Consider the following 21,329-nt stretch of genomic DNA (forward strand, 5'->3'; position numbering starts at 1 on the left):
TCCTTCCTTCTCATCAGGGACAGCGTCTATTGTGTTACAGAGCCAGTCTCCTCTGGAGCAGGCAGGTCAGAGCCTCTCACCCACAGGCTCAGGTCCTGGGAGGTGCTTCAGTGCATTTCCTTCAGGAGAGCTAAGAAGATAAGCCAGCAGCCATATCACCCTGCAACTCACAACTGGCAACCCACTAAACCTCAAGCAGGTGTGAGCCTGGCCAGTACCTGGATGGGAGACCTCCTGGGAAAAACTAAGGTTGCTGCTGGAAGAGGTGTTAGTGGGGCCAGTAGGTGGTGCTCACCCTGCAGTCCACGTGGGTCCTAATGCCCCAGTATAGTGACGGGGACACTATACTGTAAACAGGCGCCGTCCTTCGGATGAGACGTAATACCGAGGTCCTGACTCTCTGTGGTCATTAAAAATACCAGGGTGTTTCTCGAAAAGAGTAGGGGTGTAACCCTGGTGTCCTGGCCAAATTTCCCATTGGCCCTAACCAATCATGGCCTCCTAATAATCCCCCTCTATGAATTGGCTTCATTACTCTCCTCTCCTCCCCACTGAGAGCTGGTGTGTGGTGAGCGTTCTGGCGCACTATGGCTGCCGTCGCATCATCCAGGTGGGGCTGCACACTGGTGATGGTGGAGGGGAGTCCCCATTACCTGTAAAGCGCTTTGAGTGGAGTGTCCAGAAAAGCGCTATATAACTGTAAGCAATTATTATTATTAATTATAAGAACGGTTGCAAGCGAAGAGGGGCCTGTTCAGCCACTCTGATCCCAGATCTCATCCAGCCGTCTCTGAAAGGATGCTAATGGGTTGCTTATTCCAGATGCCCAAATAAGGAACAACACTGAGCAGCTAGAGACTCAGCTGGAAGACTTGAACCTGCTCCTCCCTAAGCACTACTACTTATCACATGGCGTTTTAAACCATGGTGCTATTGTTTCAGATTTTTATCGTTCCCTGTACTTTAAAGCACTGCTGTCTGTGCAAGATGGAGAAGAAAGTGGCATATGAAAACTGTAAAAATGAATTAATTCTACAGCACATGACTTTGTCATTTTCCCACTGTGGTAAAAATACCAATACACTGCGCAGAAAAGAGAACGAGCTTTCCAGAGTGTGCTCTGTGACGTTCTGATGAAATGACAGGAGGTCCTGAGATGAGCTCCTTGCTGCACTCTCTCCTCCTCTGTGCTGCCAGTGTCTTATGATCATGACAGTGAAAATCGGGATTTACACAAGCCCTTCTATGCCAAAACCACTTGTGGCATCACAGAAAAGAAGATAAAAAACAAAAAAAGTATATATGTAGGTGTGTATACAAAAAGCATGGTAAAAACAGTACTGTATTAAAAAAGTTCTGTAGAAGGCTAAAATGATGCAGAATTAAAATCTTTTTTTTTTTGTTAACCCCGGAGATCCTGAAATGTTTTTTTTGTTCCCAAAAAGCTTCACAACTGAGAAGCCGGGGGTAGGGCTGTACCCCTGCCAGGCGCTGCGGAGATGCCCAGAGAGTCCGACTGCAGCCCTGCCAGAGCCCCGGGGCGGCTGGCCCACTTTTTCCTTCAATTTAGAGGGGCTGCTTTGAAACTGCAGGGGGCCGTGCAGCTGGGTGGGAACTGAATAAAAGCAGCAACTTGAAGGAGTCTGTGAACCTTCCTGGTGCCACTCCGCTAGCAGGCCCTGTTGTTCTCACTGTGCCAGCGCACACTCCAGCCGCTGGGAGCCTGGCTCCTTTCCTGGTGGCTTTTCCGAGATAAGTCAGCAGCAAAGATATGTTTTGAGGCCTCTCCCAGGAGAGGCTGTAGTGCTTATTTTCTGAAGCAAGAGGAACCTCCTGTTCCAGCTGGAACCCGGGAGTCCTGCAGCCCGGCCTGTGCTGACAGCAGCAGCTGCAGAGTGTGGAAGATCCAAGCACAGCACAGACAAAAAACGACCAACCTGGGTCTGCAAGCCTCCTCCTCCCAGTGCAGGGGAAAGCAGGGCACATTTGTTCTGTCTTTTTGTAGCTGCATTTTAGATCCATCTAATAAAATATCCACATAACTTCATATCCTAGCATCAAAGAAGCTCTCATTACCCTTTTAAGTGAAATTTCTAGTACAACCGTTCCATGAAGCATGTTCACTGTTTTAAACATGTGAAGGGCACCTCCTTCCTTTAACAGTATTTATCGAGTAGTAGCAAAATGAAATTGCCCGGTTATAAATCTACAGTTAGACATCTGCTCTTAACAAAATCCTGCAAGACAAACGATGCAAAGTAGACTCTAATCGAAGCACCTGACAGATCAATGACCCTTTGGTAGTACAAATAGCTCTGTTATCAGAGTGGTGTATCTGAAGGATAAAGAGTGTTGTCAGATATTTATGATTTTAATAGAGAAAGGACAGCATTTCTGCCATTCAATAGTGATAAAACAACTAGAGAAGCAAACTCAGCAGGGCACAGAGAGCATGACATGGCAATCTTCCTACCAAGGCTAGAACGTTTGTGTTTGAAATACAGCTTGAGGGCCCAAAGACACATGGGATTTTATAATTCGGAAATGGCAACATTTGTCAGTCTCTAGTGACACTTAAAGCACTGCTGGTGGTCTGATGTAAAAAAAAAGTGTTTGGTCACATGTTCCAGCATTTAGGATAAATGTGCTTAATTTGTTTGATTACCTCAAAAACATGCACCCCAAGACTCATATAAGAAGCTCCACATGGACTTCGGTGTTGATCCACCCAAGGTTCTTTAAGCAGCAGTTTGATTTGATTTAATAATAATAATAATAAACCTTATTTTATATAGCGCCTTTAAGGGTGGCTTCTCAAAGAATTTACAGAATGACAACAATGATACAAAAATACACAATATATGCACGATGAGAATACAGAGTTAGAGGAGACAGTAGAGGGGGGACTGAATACAGTAGGAGCAGAGGAGTAAAGAACAGAACCAGTTAAGTAAAGGCTCTTTTACAGAAGAAGGTTTTGAGTCTTGGATTTGAAGGAGTTTAGACAAAGTGACTCGCTGATATCCTAGGGATAGAATTTGTGAAAAATAGTGGAGTCAGTGGTAATGCAATGAAAAGATGACATCTACTCTCCAGACATTTATCCAGAAATCGAATGGATCATCCCCTACCCAGTTATGGTAACATGTTGTAGCTGTGTTTTTTTACATCACCATCATCATCATCATCATCATCACCCCCATCATTATAAATCCCTCGAGAGCTCGAGTGATTGTTCTCCATGAATCCCAAGGTGTCTAATAAGATATAGGTTTTATGGGGTACTTGTTGAATGGCAAGTGATTAAAACCTGAAGGAAAAAGTTACCTGATTTCTAATCCAAACCATCAGTCAATGTATCAGTTAAGGTTCAATGAAAACCACCACATCCTTCAGCTCTCAAAGTCTGGACTTCCCACCTATGACCTGCAACTACCCCAGCTGTAGGTCTGTCTGGGTTATATAAAACCTTACAGATCTTCATGTATGTCATCTCACCAATATCACACCTTTAAGTTATAAACCATGAGCAAATCAGTGATGTCTACCGTACTACTTTGTAGAGTAGAAACCCCTCTGTGGCCTACTTTATATAACAGTCGCTGATGGCAATGTTCAAGTGAGTTATATCCCATTGCTCCACCGGAGATTTTCCAGAATCCGAAGCAAACCTTTCAATGGAGCTTGAATTGTGGTATTCGAAGCTTCACCGTCACCATACAGCAAGGGCTGTGCACAGGCAAGAAGGAAGAAACAAACTGCAAAAGCGGGTGATACCAATCTCACTGCAGAGCAAAACTGTCTTCCTTGTTGTCTGTAACATTGTTCTCTCATGAAAAGAAAGAAGGTGTTTAGTGCAGCGTATGAGTTCTGCATAGATAACAAATGCTTTGCATTACAACCTAAAAAAAGCTAAACATCTGGCCCATTACAAATGCAGGGCTGTAATTGCTATTCTGTTAATTTTCTGCCATCAACAGCAAATAAGAGCCACAGAACCAGGAAAAAATTGGATTGCACTCTTGAATTGGAAACTGTTTATTACCAAGATAAAGCATTGCTGGCATCCTGCCTGAGCTTTGCAGATGCAAGCCAATTTCTGCCAATTATCTTCTATGTAAAAACGATTTCAATCAGACGACAAGCTCTTGCACAGTATTGTATTTGCTATAGTACAGAGGCTGCAGTTCCTAAATCTAAATAAAAAAGGATTCATTGTAAGATGCATGGTTTTTCTACTGCCTGGGTTATATTAAATCCTATATTCTTCGTTTATGTTGTCTCACTCCAATGACACACTATTAATTTACGAACTATGAACACACACCAAGCAACAGAATTTCAGAAGACTACTTGTGCTATTCAAAACACTCTCTGGGACAAAGTTTGTCATCTAAATCATTAACTCTGACCAGCTGTGTACAATACAAATATGGGGACTGGCCTAATGAATGTGTTCCCACAACCCACAACAAAAGCCATCCCGAATGACCACTGCTGCAAACAGGAGCTCAGCATGGACCTGCTCCATGGCTGTGGCCCACTCACGCCTCTGTCAAGTGTTCTCCTGTGGCCTGGAATCGTTTCTCAGCTCATTTCCTGCCATCAGCAGGCTTCCAGAAACACCGAAATGGCTGTGTCTGGGCACTTGCAGCTCAGTGCAGCGACAACGGGGCTGCGACAGCCCCCTACCACTCTCCTGGTACTGCTGCAACCCACGAGGCGCCCGCTTTGGAAAAGCATAGGCGCGGGGTTTCACCACGCCGTCCCTCTCGCGCTCAGCCTTTCCGAGTTCGCGGACGTTGTGACATTACAGTGGACAAACGCCGGCTTGCTTTTTAAAAAAAATTCCCTTCCTCTATTTCTTTTGGATTTGTAAAAAAATCATCCCCGGGCAACCAGGTGAATTCTCAGCCACCCGGCACACTTATGGAAACAGAATTTCTTACAATCATCACAAAAAAAGCCCTCACAAATCATCGTGTCACAAACACGTTATTACTACATCCTTCAGGGTTTTTCTCCGGGCTCTCTAACTGCAGGAGTGCTTCATTTGTTGTAAGACTTGGGGAGAGTTGTTGCTATAGAGAAGCCAGGGTTATTGTCTTTGGTTTAGTTCATGCTTTTATCTGTCGCTCCCTCCCCCCCCCACCCTTCTCGCCATGTGTTTGAATGAGCCACAAGTTTCGCCTAATAATTACCATAAGGTTTAAAAAGTTGAACACAAATATCACCTTGGCAACTTGACTTACCCGACGAAACTCCTGAGTCATGGGGAGAACTGAAAGGGCCCCCCTTGGTCGGCGATGCCGGCGCTGCAAGAGAGAGCTGACAAATTAGCCCTGTTTGTGTTCAGATGACACCGTTTACAGCTGCCACGCACGACGGAGCGTGTGGCTCGGGCCTTTGTATCAGAAGCCTAATCAAACAGGGTCCAGTTACAGCAGCAGTTTCACTTGCACAGCACCGGGGTCAGGGAACGTGACACGTGTGTGACTCTCTCAAAAACACCGCGCATACTTCTTCGGTGTGCTGAAGGTGGGGTTTGTTATACATTTGATAATCAAAGATTGCAGAGCACCTGCAACGGGAGATGATAAAACAGGGTGCTTTCTTGTTTTGGTCTTGGTTTCTACACGTAGGTGCAGAAAATCGTATTTTAAAAGGACCTCTACCACTGGTATTAATAAATGATCATCAATGCTGCTACTTTACTAAGCTGACAGCTTTACAAGAGGCAACATTACATTCAAAACCAGCAATGGAGTGTAAAAAAAACGAGCGTAGGGTGAAAAGGCACCATGTTTCTAAATAAGGAAGAAAACAATACGAGTTTGATTTTCTCCTCTGGCAAACTAGCTATGGATTGAGCAGTTTGCTCATAATTTAGCCTCGGGGAAAACTGAGCCCTGGATGTTTCACTGCAAAGTACCCATTAACCTTTGAAATCCATTACGAGGACGATTTGAATTCAAAGGGCAGTGTTCAATGGAAGTTCAGTATAGGAGGAGGGAGAGAGTTGGGATTTGACTGAAACAGGTGCTTGATGAAATAACGTCCTATTTTTAAACCGAAAGGTCCTCACAAACCCTCCTGCAATGAAAACTGAATAGTTTACCAAAATTTATCCAACACTCTCCCAGAAGACCTATGACAAAGCTTTCGCAAGGCAAGCCTTGAACTGGAGAGAAAATGCAGTTTCAAAATAAGGTTTAGCACAATGTCTAAAAAAAAGGGTTCTTGGAAAGAAAGGATTCAAAGGGATTATTCTGAAAGAGAGCAGATTAAGCCCCACAGGACAAGGAGTCCAGTTTGTGCTAGGAAGCATTTTGAAGAAGAGAGGAAAATTAGAGTGAGTTTATCATCAAAGGATCTGTTGGCACCAGCAGGTAAATATACACCTGGAGTAATCTTTTGGGAATGAAACCCTTTTATTTACATTTAACGCAAATCAGATAAATAATGCACATGCAATGAGCTTTATAAATAATGCACTATTTTTTAATAAGACAAGAAAATGTTAAAAATAATCACAGATCAAAAATACAAAAGTAAAAAAAAGTACAAAACAACATAAATAGCACTATAAAGTATGTCATATCCACCTCAAATCAAGCTTACAAGGACTTTAATATAGTCAAGTACTAGTACAAATTTAAATAGCAGAATAGATGTGTTCCGTATACTTCAATACTGTTTCTCATACAGACAAGCTAATCAAAAAAAGAAACACAAATCTAGGTATGCTTAGTAAAAAATACGTCACTACTATTAAATTACGAGATTGATTACGCTAGGAAATTGATTTTAGGTAAAACCCATGTGTAAAATGAACTGGCTTGTGGATTTCAGACAAGTCTCTGATTTCCTTGCAAGCGCATGATGACCAGCAAGCTCGTTTGATCCACTTTACCTTCATGTTTACACCAGAAATCCCCCTCAGTCTTACATCAGTACAAATCCAGACACTTCAGTCAAAGCTCTGTCTCCTCACTGAAAAAAGGCCTGAGTGCTGTACGTCAACATTGATTTATCAAACAGCTTCAGATCTACACATCCGTCTGGCTATGAGAACAGATTCACCACCCTTCTTTTCCAGCAACAGCATTCACACAAGCACACACACATTAATGTAAATATACTGTCTATGCTGTACTGTAGTGTTAATGGTGATCCTGACTTAGCTGAGCATAAAGTAACTACCTCAAGAAATACAATTTATACTGCAATAACAGAGCAAAAACAAAACACAATCATTGGAAAAAAGCCTGAAGTGAGTTTACGAGCTACTTAGTCTGGCCAATCAGAGCACTTTTAATATAATAACCAGGCTCTGTAGCACAGTTATAGTGGTTTGTTAACAATAGTCTCGTCAGCCTCCTATTGTTAACAACAGTCTTGTCAGTATGATATTGTTACCCTGATTTTCAGCTATTTCTGTGCAAACGTACTGGGAAGAAAGCTATCTATTTTTATCCCAGCTATTTTGATACTTAATCGTTATGACACTTCTACACAGCTGTTTAAAAAGAACTTAAAAGTATACTTTAATTTCTGAAAGCGATAACATAAACGTAGCTCGTAAGTGGCATGCACTTATACACTGGATCCCTGAATGTCTGGTAGTTTTGTCTAACTGGTTAAGACCTGAGTTGGCAGCAAGGCCTTGCATGGATCTGGACCCTGATTGTCTAGCTGCCTGTTTGCTGCAGATTTGAAGTTTATACTGCGTTTGCACAATGGAAACAAAGGGCAACTTTTCTTTTCTTACAAATCAAAATCCATTGTGGTTACAATCCTTCTTCAGTTGCAGTGCAGGTGTTAACGATCTTGAACATCAGTTCACCTTCCTGGTGCCTTTGATGGCATATTTGTATCAACACAGCCTTCCTCGCACCTTCCACTAAACACACACAGCAGCAAAGTCTCACAAGTTCAGGACTTCTCCTACAAATACACTTAGCAGTGTTGAAACAGATGTCTATCCTGAAATTCATTTTGGAAAAATGCGTAAAAAAGGGCAGTATTGAAGATCACAAACAAAGGAACAAAAACACTATTAAGAACTAGACGACATAAGTGCCAAGGTGTTATTCACATCGATGAGGGGCACAAGGGGCTGATTACACGTTGGTGGATATTTTGTACTTGGGGGACATGTTGCTGTGGAACCAGATGAAGCTGAAGATGACGCCCATGGTCTTTGGGATGCCCTCGTCGTAGGCAAAGTTCATGGACTCCTGGAGCGGCACCTTCACCACCTCGATCAGCTCGCCCTCCTGGGGTCGCCCCCCGCCCTCTCCCACGCAGTTCTCGTCCGACACCTCCGCGTAGAACATGGTCTGCTTGGAACCCGTGACGCCCACTCCTGACCTGCCAACAGGACAGCGCAGAGATGTGAGCACCCAGGCGCTAGCCTGCGCGAGAAGGCCGAGGACGCCGGCTTCCCGGAGGCTCTCGAAGGGTAGAGGTTCTTGTGGCAGGCTCCTGTCAACAAGGTGACCCAGTGCCGAAGAAGGGCTGAGAACCGCCGGTGACTTTATTTCAGCTGTTTATTCAACTGAGGTGCTTTTGACACAGTCCTTTAGGATGCTCAGCCGAGCTGAAAAGGGCAATCGAACTCAGCGTTGGCAGGACTGGAACTTTTCTGCCCCGTGATTCCGAAGGAGTGTCAAAAGTTGAGAGTATTAAGGCACCAGTGTGCTTGAATTAATGCACCAGAAGGAATTTTGCTTCATGCCTGAACACATTTTAAAAATGCCAGCTATCAATTAAAGCACACACCTCCTGCAGTTGCTTAACATTTCTTTTTTCTTAATCTCAACACTAAGAATTCGACAGCTGTTGAAAGGTGGAAACCAGAGCAACCCACTCCCTTGGTTATTAAACATTTGTCCTGAAAAATGTGATGCTTTACTGCAGGGGCCTGTGTGTGCCTGCATCGGAAGTCAGGATTGCACACACTGTGCATATCTTTGGAATGGGTTCATAGGGGCATTAGGGCAGTTAAAAGGCATGCTTTATAAACTCTGCAGTGTTTACATCCTCTCAGCAAGAAATAAAGTATATCAAAATAGTATCCACAAAACTAATCCTACTTTCAATGTGATGTATGTATAGAATATACTGTGTAAGTAGCCTTGCTGATAATCAATTGCTTTATCATGTATCTATCTAAGCCTGAGATGTCTAATCCTGCTCAAGGAAAGCCTTTCTCCTCAAGGCATCAGCATCTGAAAAGCTGGTAGAACTTGTTAAATGGGTCCAATTAAGCAAATACTGAAATGATTTCCATTCTCCAGTCCCTGTACAGTAGGACAAGCACTGGGCATCTATGATTTATATGGGTTGTTGTCTGATAAGCTCAAACAAAAACTGCATGCTGTATGAACACACATCAAGACTGTCTGCAGTCTCAGGTTGCTGTCGAGAGAAAATCGAACGGAGAATGTGAGACACCCCCACTGTGGAGCTCTATTTTCCAGCAAAAGACTGACATTAGCTAAAACCAATCCCCAGACTGTGAGAGCGGGTTGGGAGATATCCCCCTTCCTGGCAGCCTTGAGGCATGAATCTACAAGCACATGACAGTTTCCCCTTCACAAATCTAAGGTTTACATATTTCTTAATATCTTGTACCTACAGCACACTAGTTCTTGTCACGCTAAAGGCAAAACATAAGCTGCTTGTAGTGACTCCCCTTACTGATGGTTATATTTCCGTTTGGTTTTTATTTCTTTGGCACCAATCTGTCAGCCCCTGGAAAAACAGACTACAGGGAGAACACCTACTTTCACACCCGGAAAAAACGTTATCAAGCCCACTCTGGAAATGATTTTATTGTGGACATTCTTACTTCAGCTTGTGAAATGTACAACTGAGTCTGCAGTGGAAATGTTGCCCATTTCTTGCATCTGTTTTTTGTGCTTTTGATTCCCACTTCCACTGGCCTGAATAAAAAAGGTGATCTGCATCAAAAGGCAGCACAATATTCTTCAGAGGGGAACTAAATATGAACACAAGGAGAAAACAATCAAAACATCTCGTCTGGTCAAAATATAGAACACTTAGTTTACAAATCATTTATCATACAAGAGGGTGCCTTACTGGAATTCCTGCCACGCTATAAGAAGAGTTTGTTTACAGCAGGCTGCTCAGGTTAGCAGTGGGCTTGAAAGATCCCTGAGATACAACTGTGGGTGTCTTATCGGGGAGGTTGATGTTGACAGATCCAGGTGTGATTGATTTCACTGATGGATCAGGACACTTGTCTGCCCAGTAAAGGGACAGACAATCCTGATGACTGAGGATGACTGAGCACTGGATCACATGATGTATCAGATTGTCACGAACACCTATACAGAACCTTCATCTCGTCTCGAATACCCTACACATCCAGGGGTGTACTTTATCTTCATGATCTAAAGTAGTGCCATTTTCTTTCTTTTCTTTGGCATTGCTTTTTCCTATCTGTGGCCTATATGTGCCCAATGTCGTAGCAGAGGCTGCCGGACTGCACTGCGAAGACGTGTTGAGGACTAAGCACACTGTACTGGGAGCTCTGTGGAGAAACACTGACACTGAACAACACTGCATTATTGCAGTACAACTCCAACACATAAGAAAAAAAGAAGGAAATATTATTGATTCCCATTCCTTTACACCTCCTTTGTATCAGGAAATAGTGGCAGGTGCAAAAGAAGACCTCCTAGTATATCAATTAACAGCAGGGCAATAATAGTACAACACTTTGCAGCAGGTGCACGGGCAGGTGTTGAGAATTAATTACAAGGGCTTTATGACTGCAGAGGTTTTACAACATTGTAAAGGCTGATAAGAGCACAATGCTCTATTCTCACAATGGTTAGTGCTATCTGACTTACTTAACAGCCCAGGCAATGCATCTGAAGGAATTTGTGCAGGTAGAGTAAGCTCTGAAGTTGACAGGATGGCACTGACAAACAAGGTTATGAAATCTCCTTTTTGCCCTGAGAAAAAATTGACAAAGGTGTTTGCTTTCTGTTGGACAAGTGCCGATTTCCTCCACCGATTCCCAGAATTCACAGCGATAGAAACGACACATTGCGCCCTGACATGGTTCCATACATGGCTCTTTTCCATGGGCCATCACTGAACCGAAACTCCGAGTATCTTCAGCTCTTCTCTTGAGCAGCTATCACCTTGACAGTAATGTAGACATTTTATCATAAGCGACCACAGCGTGGCCTATGCGTGTTTTTAGCGCTGTACGTGATACGGCTTTCAATTAAACTTTGAAATAAGTCATTGCAAGAATCACTCGAGAGCATACAACATTTTCTTCCCACGAGGCCACGAGCGCAATACCCACAATACCCAGACGTGTAAGGGAACAAGGACCCCGGGGCGGCCTCACCTGTAGGAGGCGATTTTCCTCAGCTTGGTGACGGGCACGTCGTAGCCACACTCCTCCAGGATCTCCTGCCGGGCTATTTCCTCCAGCGACAGCTCGGGCTTGTCCACCAGCCCCGCGCACAGCTCGTAGGTGACCCCCGAGGAGGCCGGGGGGGGGTCGGGGTGGCTCTCCGGGTTCTCCTCCGAGTCGGGGTCCGCGTCCTCGGGGGGCTGGGGTTTGCTCTTCTCCCACTCGCACATGTACACCGCTGCAGGGAGGAGGGGGCAGCGGATGTTAAACACCACCTTACAGCGAGCACCCTGCACTCCTCCGGCCTCTCGTCTCCCGGGGGAGATGCCTCTCCCTCACCTCCTCGTCCTGCAGCTGCAGGACCCCCCCTCCCACCTACACCAAGAAACTTCACTTACCACACGCAAGTGGGGTTTTTTTTTTGGCAGCCTTTTAGTGCAAGCAAACAAATGAAGAAGAGAGAGTGTTCTGAAAATAGGCACCGATGGAATATTATTCATTTTTTACAAAGCCTCACGAGAAACAATCGGTCTCAACGAAATGGCTTCCTCCCATTATGAAGCGAGAAGCACAAACATGGGCAGCTCCTGCGCAGAACAATGCCTTTGGAAAGAAACTGTTCCTGAAGTGCACGAGAAAGCCCTTTTCAAGGCCCAAGTGGAGGGGAGAGTCCACACAAAGACACAGGCCATTTGTACTGCAATTCCTGGAATGGAATCTTTTTTTTTTGCTTTGTTTCCAAAACCCTTACAGCACTAACTAGGTGTGTTTTTCGCCATCTTCTTCACGGGATCATTTACTAATCCATCTAAATGCAAGTCAGACCAAGTTCTCAATGGAGCTGCGTGCCGCACTAAAGGAGTTAAGGCAATTTTAAGATGCCGACTCTCTTACAATCGAGAAGTGGGCTTGACCGTTGTCCACCCTAAACTAAAGCCCGGATTAGCTGAGCACGGAGCCAGCCAGCAGCTGTGGCAAGCAAAGATGCTTTCGCCGTGTCACAAATCTCTTAACACCCCACCGTGAAAAGGAGATTGGAAAACCGCAGTGCACCAGTGTTGGTCATTTGTATTCCGTGTAAAAGAGACAGTGAACAAGGAAAAAAAAATATGCTTACACTGTGTAATCCACTATATTGCAATTACAGTAAAATAGTCTCAAAATTGTCATCACATATTGTTTCTCTTTTATAACCCTTTCAAATTTCAATTCAGCTCAGATCCACGCTATGACCTTCATTCTGGAACAGAACGGTAGGGCCCCTGCTTGCTTTCCTCTATATTATATGCACTCGTCACAGAGCTGCCTCTATTTTCCCGCATGATGATTCCCACTGTGCCCACTGGAGAGCTGGTGTCAGTTCAGTAGAGATGAAGATCCCACTAATAACACCACAAGCTCCCGGACATGCCCAAAGTCACTGCAGTGGAGGCAAGCTGAAGGTACTCTAGCTTGGGGAATCCTCATCACCTCATCACACTGGGCGACTCAGACTGGGAATTCCTGGAGAACTGTGCTTAGTGTCCACGCTGAACGAGCACTTGGGAACTCCACCGTTAAACTTGCACTGCCTGAACACAGCTGTAGGTTAATGTTCATTGTCTGCAAATACTCATAAATTGACAAACAATGGGCTTATCTGCTGCAAAGTCAGACAGCAAGGAACCACGGAACTGTGAACATGAGTCATTTTGTCTTTTTTACTAACAGTACACAGCTCTACGATAAAACGTAACTCAGGCTGAGAAGACTAGAGCACCAACCAAATTTTTAAAGGACGAGTTTTAGTAAATCATCCTAACTGCTGACTCACGATGGCGTCCCTGGCCCGAGTCGCTTTAGGCAGCAGGAGAGGGGCGAAGGAAAGTCTACATGACCATTACCTGGGCGAAACTGCTTGACCAGGATAAAGCAATGTGAAGATGTATTGAAGATCAGGACCGAAACGCTGAAAAAAGAGAAAAAGAAAAGTAAGTCACACATGGGGAAAAGAGAATCAGAAAAAGGGGTCATAATCACACAATTCATTTTGGCTGTGCTGTGAAACTCCACCCCTCCTTCTGGGTCAGTATGCACAGTGTGGTAGCGTGATGCCCCTCAGGTGTGATGCACAGGCACAGTGCTCAGTGTTTGTTCTATGCTGCAAAAAAAAGTGTTTTTTAAATTGAACTGATGGTCTGCAATTGCCTGCTGAAAAAGGATTCATTTTAATAGGACAGATCACTGCCACGGACAATTTTATTAATGCGAGTATAATCTTTCCCCAGCCTACAAAGGAGGTCTTGAGCAGTGTCATCAGTGGTCTATTTCCTACAGGGAAGAATGAAATCCCAATTGAAAACTTATTGCATGGCCTAGAGGCAAGAGAACTGAGTGAGAGTTACAGAGATTGTCCTACTTCCTTACTGTGAAATCATCTCTGCTCCCGTCTCTAGAAATCCACCAAGACAATGGGAAAGATAAGTACAGTTTTATTTGGCCATAACTTCATTTCCGTACTGCTCTATAATAACACAAACACAGACAGGCTCTCAGTCAGCCTTCTTGTCTTTAATGCTGAGAGAAGAACTCTTAGCTTGCTAAGCTGACATGGAGGCAGAAGACTTTAGTTTACCCAGAGTAAAAACTATGCAAGATGTAAACCTTATACTTATGCACAGCTGCGTCTACTCCACCCCCCCCCAAAGAAAAACAACAATAATTACACTAAGGAAATCAGTTCAATTATTTTCAGTCAGTTTGAAAGTATGCTTGCCCCAGTTTTTAGTGAGTTTGAAATTAATCCTTGCCCAGAAAGCATACAGCACAGCTTCCCTTTTTAACTACTATAGCACAAACATGCAGCAATTGTGTTTATTCCCTAAAGTGCATTTAGAGAAATAGTCAAATATTACTCTACCCTAGAGATGTCACAATTACATGGCATTCAGAACCGAAGGCATGAAAACGAGAAAAAAAATCCTCAGAATAAAAACCCATTGAACCATAACTTGCATGACATATGATTTGGAAATATAGAGACTTCGCGTTATGACTTGAGGATCACATTGCATAAGGGGTGTTAATTATGGTAGTAAAGCTTTTAATGGTTTTAATGCACAATGCAGGGCTCTTTCATTTACCACTTAAATACATGTGCTGCTTGTTCTCACACTCTCAAATATGTAAATACCTTGTTTTGAGGATGTAAGAAGCTGCTTTAAACCTTCCGTAAAAACAAAACATAAGCCAGCCGCCTCCATTTTCAAACCAGACAGTGTCAATTAGGCTGCAACCTTTGATAACTCCTCTGTCAGTGCTGTGTAACTTACTAAAAAGGTGAGGTTATCGCCCTTAATTAATGCCCAGGCAGCACCGTATCTCTCTCACCCTCTTTTGAAGACCTTTTAAAGAACTTTTGAAGTTTTCTTTTTCAGGGTAGCTTAACGCAGAACCCCTATTAATAATGGTCGGGTGAAGCACTGTCCAGCATTGAGGTGCACAGGAAACAGCGATCGACCCCCCTGCGGCGCAGTGGGGGGGCAGCACAAGGGCCAGGGGCTCCAGGCAGAACCAGGCTGCCCATCACAGGCAGGGATTAACACTCCTCTTTTGTTTTCCGGGCTCACTTGAATTTTAAGCTACTAGCCTGGTAATTCCTTTAAGAAAAACATCAATACGAAATTCATCTTAAGAATCTCACTATAATAGGATTTCTCAAGAAAAGGACAGGTAGCACAATGGGCTTGCAGGCATTCAAAGCCTCTTCAGATCGAGGATGCTTCATATTTAATTAGCTTAAGCGTTTGCTAAGTGAGTTTAACTGGGGCGTTCACATCTATCACCGTTCATGTGCATTATTCCCACCTAAGACTTAAAACCATTCCAAAATCGTTAACACATTAGAACAAGCTCCCGTCTCGATTTTTTTTTTAAATAATAGCTCTCTTTGAATGTCTGTTTTCATTTCTGCAGTGCCTAAAGACATGTCTTGGGGTGACTGTGGCAATCTCCTAGCAATAGTGGCAGAAAAGGCAATCTTGTGCAAAACATCAACATTTAGAGGCTGCCTACATCAAAAACAGCTTGGTCTCCTGTTTGATTTGTTTGAATAGCAGTATGCGGGGAGCACTTTACTGCACTTTCTGTATGAATCCAGCCTGCGCAGCAATAAATCCTCCAGCGCAGAGAGGCGTGCCTGGGGAAACCTGTAACTTATTTACCAATACACCGGGCGTAGGCAATTCCGAATGATGATGTTCCCTGTTTTCCCACACCAATCCCTCCACAAAAAGAAGCCAGCAGAGAGGAAGCTTACGGGGAAAAATAACAAGGACGGTGGCCTGCAGAGTGCCCAGCGGCGCCATGTCATTTTTCAGACAGAACTAAAACATTTTGTCTTTAATTCGTTTAAAGCAGAGGTGGGACCGCATGGCCAGAAAGCGAGAGAATAAGAAGAGACCCTTGTCTGAGGGGAAGATGCTGACTAAGTGGGAGGGGGGGCGCCTCACTCTGGAGTCGGAATATATCTGGGAGCTGATGGGGGGGGGGGGGTATTCTGATGACATGCTGGTGCACCACAGACGTGAGTCAACGCACCAGTCAAACTGTGATGCCCGTACCAGACAGTCCCATGCAGCCGGTCTGGGAGGAGGTGTGTCTGGGCTGAGTCATGCTCAGCGGTGAGCTAAGGCTGACCGGACAGACGATCAAAAACAATGGCCTGCAAGGCCCGCGCGGATCCGAGGAGAAGCCAGCTAATCTCGGGCAGCCTGCCGGCTCCGCGCAGGGCTGGGGAGCGGCGGTGCCAGCGTTCCCTGGAGCCGCAGCGGGAATGTGGAAGCCGCTGAGGAAGCAGGAAGCCCTGCCCTGAAGCACCAGGCCCCACTTTCCCATGGCGCAAGAAAGCTCTTGGTGGAGATTAGGGGCGCAGCAGCGCGCACTTCATTGTGAACAAAATCAAACTTCATAAAGCCCTGGGCGTGCCAGGGGAAGCCCTTTATCTCTAGGCCCCGAGACGCATTTCAATCCAAACCCTTGATAAAGTGAAAGCTCCTTCCATTTTTAGCTGTTCGGGGATCCTTGTGAAAAGAATCTCGGGACCTTGCTTGTGAGGAACCCCCACCCCATAAATAAACATGCAGTCACACTGTTGTCTCTTCTCTCCCAGCCTGAGAACATGTGATAAACACTCCAGTGCCTCCCAGCTGTGTCAGGGCACCACAGCACTGCTGAAGGAGAGCCCCCCTGCTGAATTCAAACATGTAGATGCTTCGATTCCACTGAGGGACGCTAAAGATCTCAATAACGCACCAAACATTACAACCCCCCAAAATATGTTTTTAGGTGGTTTATAGGCAGAATACAATTACATATGTATCTATCTGCAAGATCAGAATGTTAAACCTGCGTTTTGTTCCCAGCAATTAGCTATCCCAACCTGCACTCCCAATGCACGTGTGTTGAAAGTTTCGGTGCACGTTCAGAAACGTGAAAAAAAAAACGAGAGCTTTAACTCAGCCTCCCCACCCCCCACTGATCCCCACACAGAACAAAACGAGCTGGCCATTGACACTGGACTACACCACCTCCTCTCTCATTATAGAAACGGCCCCTAGTACAGAGCCGCACTGGAGTACGTCACAAAGACACAGGGTGACACTAATGATCTAAACAGATGCTGGTCTTAATGGCTTTACCTTTCAACTAGTCACTGTGCACCCACCCCCATGTATCCTCTCTGAACTCCATTGTATCCAGGAAGGCTGATAAGAGGATCGATACACCCCCCAGGGAAGAGACCATCCGCTATAGTGCACAAAGAGAACCACTGGACTGAGAGCATTGCATCACTGCCCGTTTCTTTCATGCATTCCATATACTCTTTACTTTGCAGTCCTTCTTATTCTTAATATATCTGCTTCTTTTAAAAAAATAATCCCTGCATTAATATTGCTCTTTTCATCCCAAAGGATCTCAAAGCACCTCACAGACAGGTGGCTGAAGTGCGCCCCCCACTGAGAGGGTTGACAGCAGAGTCAGACTGTCCAAGCCTGTACAGGAGTGAAATATATCACCAGGACACCAGGGGAAAAACTCAAGCTCTTTCAAAAAGTGACATGGTATCTTTTCATTACTATAGTAACTAGTTAGGTCCTCAATCTAATGTCTCATCCAGAGGATAACACCTCCTATTGCAGTCTCCCATCACCATCCCAAGGCATATGGATATTTTGGTTTAGAAGGAAGAGCGCCACCTACTGGCTAACCAACACCACTTGCAGTAGCTGGTTTTCCTAGGAGGTCTCCTGTCCTTCCTTTGCTTCCGATATCTCACAAGATCAGGCTAGAAGGTAGGAATGCTCCTGTGAAAAACTGCAAAAAAAACATGTTGGTCTTTTGGTCCTGCACTAGCAGACAACCAGTCCCATGACCCATGAGCTCTACAATGGCATTCTGAAGCTAACCTCCCCCCCATGTATCTGATTAAAAAAGTATATGAAAGCATGCCACACAATATAACTACAACTCGCATCCCAATTCTTCTCCTTTGAGATGTTTGTCAAATATCAATAAAAAGTGTTTTTTCAGTGAAAAAGGACCGTGTTCACCTACTTTTAATCCGTAAAGTAAGGGACTAAAACTACACTTCATTAAAAAAAGCCATTAAAATTAGAAGAACCTCGACAGGTGCAGTCATTAACGACTGGTGACAATGCTGGCTCACAAGGTTAATTGGGTTAATTGAAGCACAGTTCAAATGCAGCTAGGAGAATGTGGAACCAGTCCTAACTGTATTGCAACTGTTTGTCTTTTGTCTGCTTTTATCTGGCTGACACTTTTATCCAACTGACATCTGCGCCCTGAGGATTTTACTGGAGCAATCTGAATGAGCACCTTGCTCTACTGGGGTTTGAACCCACAACCTTCCAGCCCTGTGTGCAGAGCCCGAATCACACCAGTGCTCCACACTGAATGAATCATATCAGTATGAAGTCATTTTTAATATAGGCAGCGAGTCACACATCAGCACACGCAGACAAAAGGTGAATGCCATGCTGGGGTTTCCTCGACTGTGTGCCTGACCTCTCACCTCTGAGAAACGGCATGACCGTTCACCGAGCAACTCTGAGAGACAGCCCAGAGGAAAACAAAAACTCAACAGAAGGAAACACTCTGCCAGAAGGGATTCCTTTTTTGATCCTTTTCATTGTGAGGGTGGATGTGTTTGATCACGTTGGGAGCAGCTCAGTCAGGGGTTTTTCCAAGAAACTCTCTTAAGAATCTGGGAAAAGCACACCTAGAAACTATCCCACTGTAGGGTCTACACACAGTCCCATTTCAACACCCTCCCCAGTAACTAATGAGCACATTAATTAGGTAACACATGCCATTAAAAGCTGCCAGAGGGCTTCAATCAGGCTTCGGTCTTTGAATAACCATGAGTGGATAACAGAGATTGCTTTTAATTGAACTGGTTGTGAACTCTGAACAGTAAGGGGCAAGTCTAGGATGGCCTGGACAAAGACTCTTCGCCCTCTCAGCTTCGGATCTGGGAACCCACCCCAAAAAATCACAATCTACTATATTCATTGTTTGTTTAAATAAACATAATAATAAGAGCGATCAGGATTGTCCAACAAACCTGTGTATCATGTCGTTCTTCTAGGTCTTAAATTAACTCCCTGAAAAGATTTATGGTACCACCCACTGAATGGCTAATTTGTGCACAGGGGCTTTGCATGCAGATCCAGCCAACAAACCTCTTTGAACCTTTCCTATATTAACTCTAGCCACATGTCTGCTACATTGTGGTGAATGCTTTATCTCATAGTGGCGTGTAAAAAGCAAAGGAATGCTGTTAGGCGATCAGCTGCAATATATGTTTCAGTTTCAGACAAGGACCAGCAGCTTTATTAAATGAAACTGATACAGGGATTTTAACTCTGTGACGAAACAGCGTCCTTCTGCAATGGAAAGCCTTTTCAAGCACGCTGATGCAATATTCAATGTGACCAAGCATCGCAACAAAGCAAAAATGAACATTCAAACAGATGGAGATTTTAAAGTCTGCGGTTCCTGCCTGAAGATCCAGAGGACTGACACTGCACTGACAGGGAACACCCTTCACAGGCCCAGCACCTACAGGTCAGAGCAGAAAGGGAGAAAACGCCAGAGGCACACACAGATCCAGATGCAGGTCGTCAAGCGCAATGCTTCTGCCACCTACTCTCCGACCTGCACAGCTCCCAGGAAGAACAAGGCACTGTGCTCTTCTACTGTAGGGCTTCATGTCTTGGTCTTAATGAGCAGCAATTAAGAAAGTGTCTGGCGACAGTAGAGGAAGATCCAGCCTGAGGACACTTCTCACCTGGGCACCCTCACACACCTACCTGTCATGAGTCCTCATAAAGTCCCAGGACTTCTTTGTTCCATTCTGTCAACAAAACAAACAGAACAGAATGATTACATAATCATAAGCCTCCAATCCTTTCAAGTGAAGTCTTTCTGCCTAAAGATGAAGAATTTCAGCAAATTGGATACAGAAAACATACTAACTCAAAGGTCGTCCTCAAACAGGGTTCGATTTTATATGTTATTCGGATATTTGAATTTGTATAAAATCACAATTCTTAACAAAATCTCAACGAAAGCATTTACTATCCCAAACGCAGAATCACAATGAAGAGAACTCCCGCTCTTTTACCACTAACTTGCAGACCAAATTCTGGCGGTTCTGCAGAGAGTGGTCCTTGGTCAGCTGTTTATAAACGTTATTGAGCTCTCGCTCCTTTTCCTCAACCAGTGTGTTCATTCGCCACTTTACGATACGTCTCGCGGTGCCTTCCAAAATTTGAAACACTCCTTAGCAGGCTACCATCGATGTCAATTAGTGAAATTGATAACTGGTACAAGTTTCCTTTGAGACAGGATTGGATCTCTGCAGGAACAGGCAGCAGCTGACAGGCAGTACTGGGTGAAGCCACAGCTCATCTGAGCTGACTCTGACACAGTCTGGGCCAGGAGTAAGTTCCAGAAGTCTCTGGAAACGTCCTGCACAGGGAGGTGTCACAGCAGCCCCTCCCTTCTGTGGGGAGTCTGTACCAGTTAGTCACACATTTCTGGGTATACAGTCTTCCAGTACAACTACATCATTCACCAGCAACATTCTCTCCTGAAGACCACACAGTTCATGTGCCTGGGGAGCAGAAATACACATTGCTTGGCTTCTGATTAACCCACAGAAGTCAAATGATGTAGGAACTATGTTTGACTTTGTTATGATCTACTCTTCCCACAGGCCAGAACAAGCTTGACATGAAAATAATTAGTAAAAGTTTTACACGGAGCATGAGGAGCTTGAAACATCTCACGTGGTTTAGTAATCCAGGACAAAATATGGGAAGGTCTGGAACAATCATATAGAGAAAAAGAGAGATGGACAAATATGTGAAAATACTAGACAATGCTGCTGGGAGAAAATGTTTTATGTGTGATCAGAACTGAAACCCTGACATTGTAAATTGTATTGGTTCTGTGTCAAATTTAAAATGGGCTTTTGAGATATGTGTGAACTCTGAATGCTTTAGATCCAATGTATCTCTGGAATGTATTGTATGAGTACAGTCCAACTCCTAATCATACTTTTAAACAGACACCTGCTGGCGCAGGACTTCTTACCAGGCCTCACCCAATAGGCAATAGGGCCCTCCTGTGCATCATCACGTCCGTGAAACTCGGTATAAAAAGTAGAAAGTATACAAGTGCTATCCTTTGCCGAAAACCCATGAAACTTCTCAGGATCTTAGAGGCCCATGGAAAGTTGTAACAGAGAAAAATGCAGCTGAAAGGTCACATGATCTGGCTACCACATTGGGTTGATATCAAAGTTTGGTTCTTTTTCTTCTATGAACCCAATTAAAAGTACATATCCCAAACTAGGCAC

At 44.4% G+C, this 21,329-nt stretch overlaps 1 protein-coding gene across 3 annotated transcripts in view; it reads right to left on the bottom strand.

The window, feature by feature from the left end:
• Positions 1-6,407: 6,407 nt before the first annotated feature.
• Positions 6,408-21,329, bottom strand: part of nudt14 (nudix (nucleoside diphosphate linked moiety X)-type motif 14) — a 35,625-nt gene continuing 20,703 nt past the window's right edge. For 2 of the 3 annotated variants that reach the window (XM_088647878.1, XM_088647880.1), the window contains exons 2-6: positions 19,777-19,820; positions 13,288-13,352; positions 11,396-11,642; positions 9,857-9,950; positions 6,408-8,373 (exon numbers count right to left, since the gene is read on the bottom strand). In XM_088647878.1, coding sequence (XP_088504004.1) covers positions 8,095-8,373; positions 9,857-9,950; positions 11,396-11,642; positions 13,288-13,352; positions 19,777-19,820 — 729 coding nt within the window. In that variant the 3' untranslated portion in view covers positions 6,408-8,094. The remainder of the gene's footprint in view (positions 8,374-9,856; positions 9,951-11,395; positions 11,643-13,287; positions 13,353-19,776; positions 19,821-21,329) is intronic. The other variant, XM_088647879.1, reaches the window with a different exon arrangement.

This window comes from Lepisosteus platostomus, chromosome 10 (assembly GCF_059453375.1).
Source record: "Lepisosteus platostomus isolate fLepPlt1 chromosome 10, fLepPlt1.hap1, whole genome shotgun sequence".
Lineage (NCBI taxonomy): Eukaryota > Metazoa > Chordata > Actinopteri > Semionotiformes > Lepisosteidae > Lepisosteus > Lepisosteus platostomus.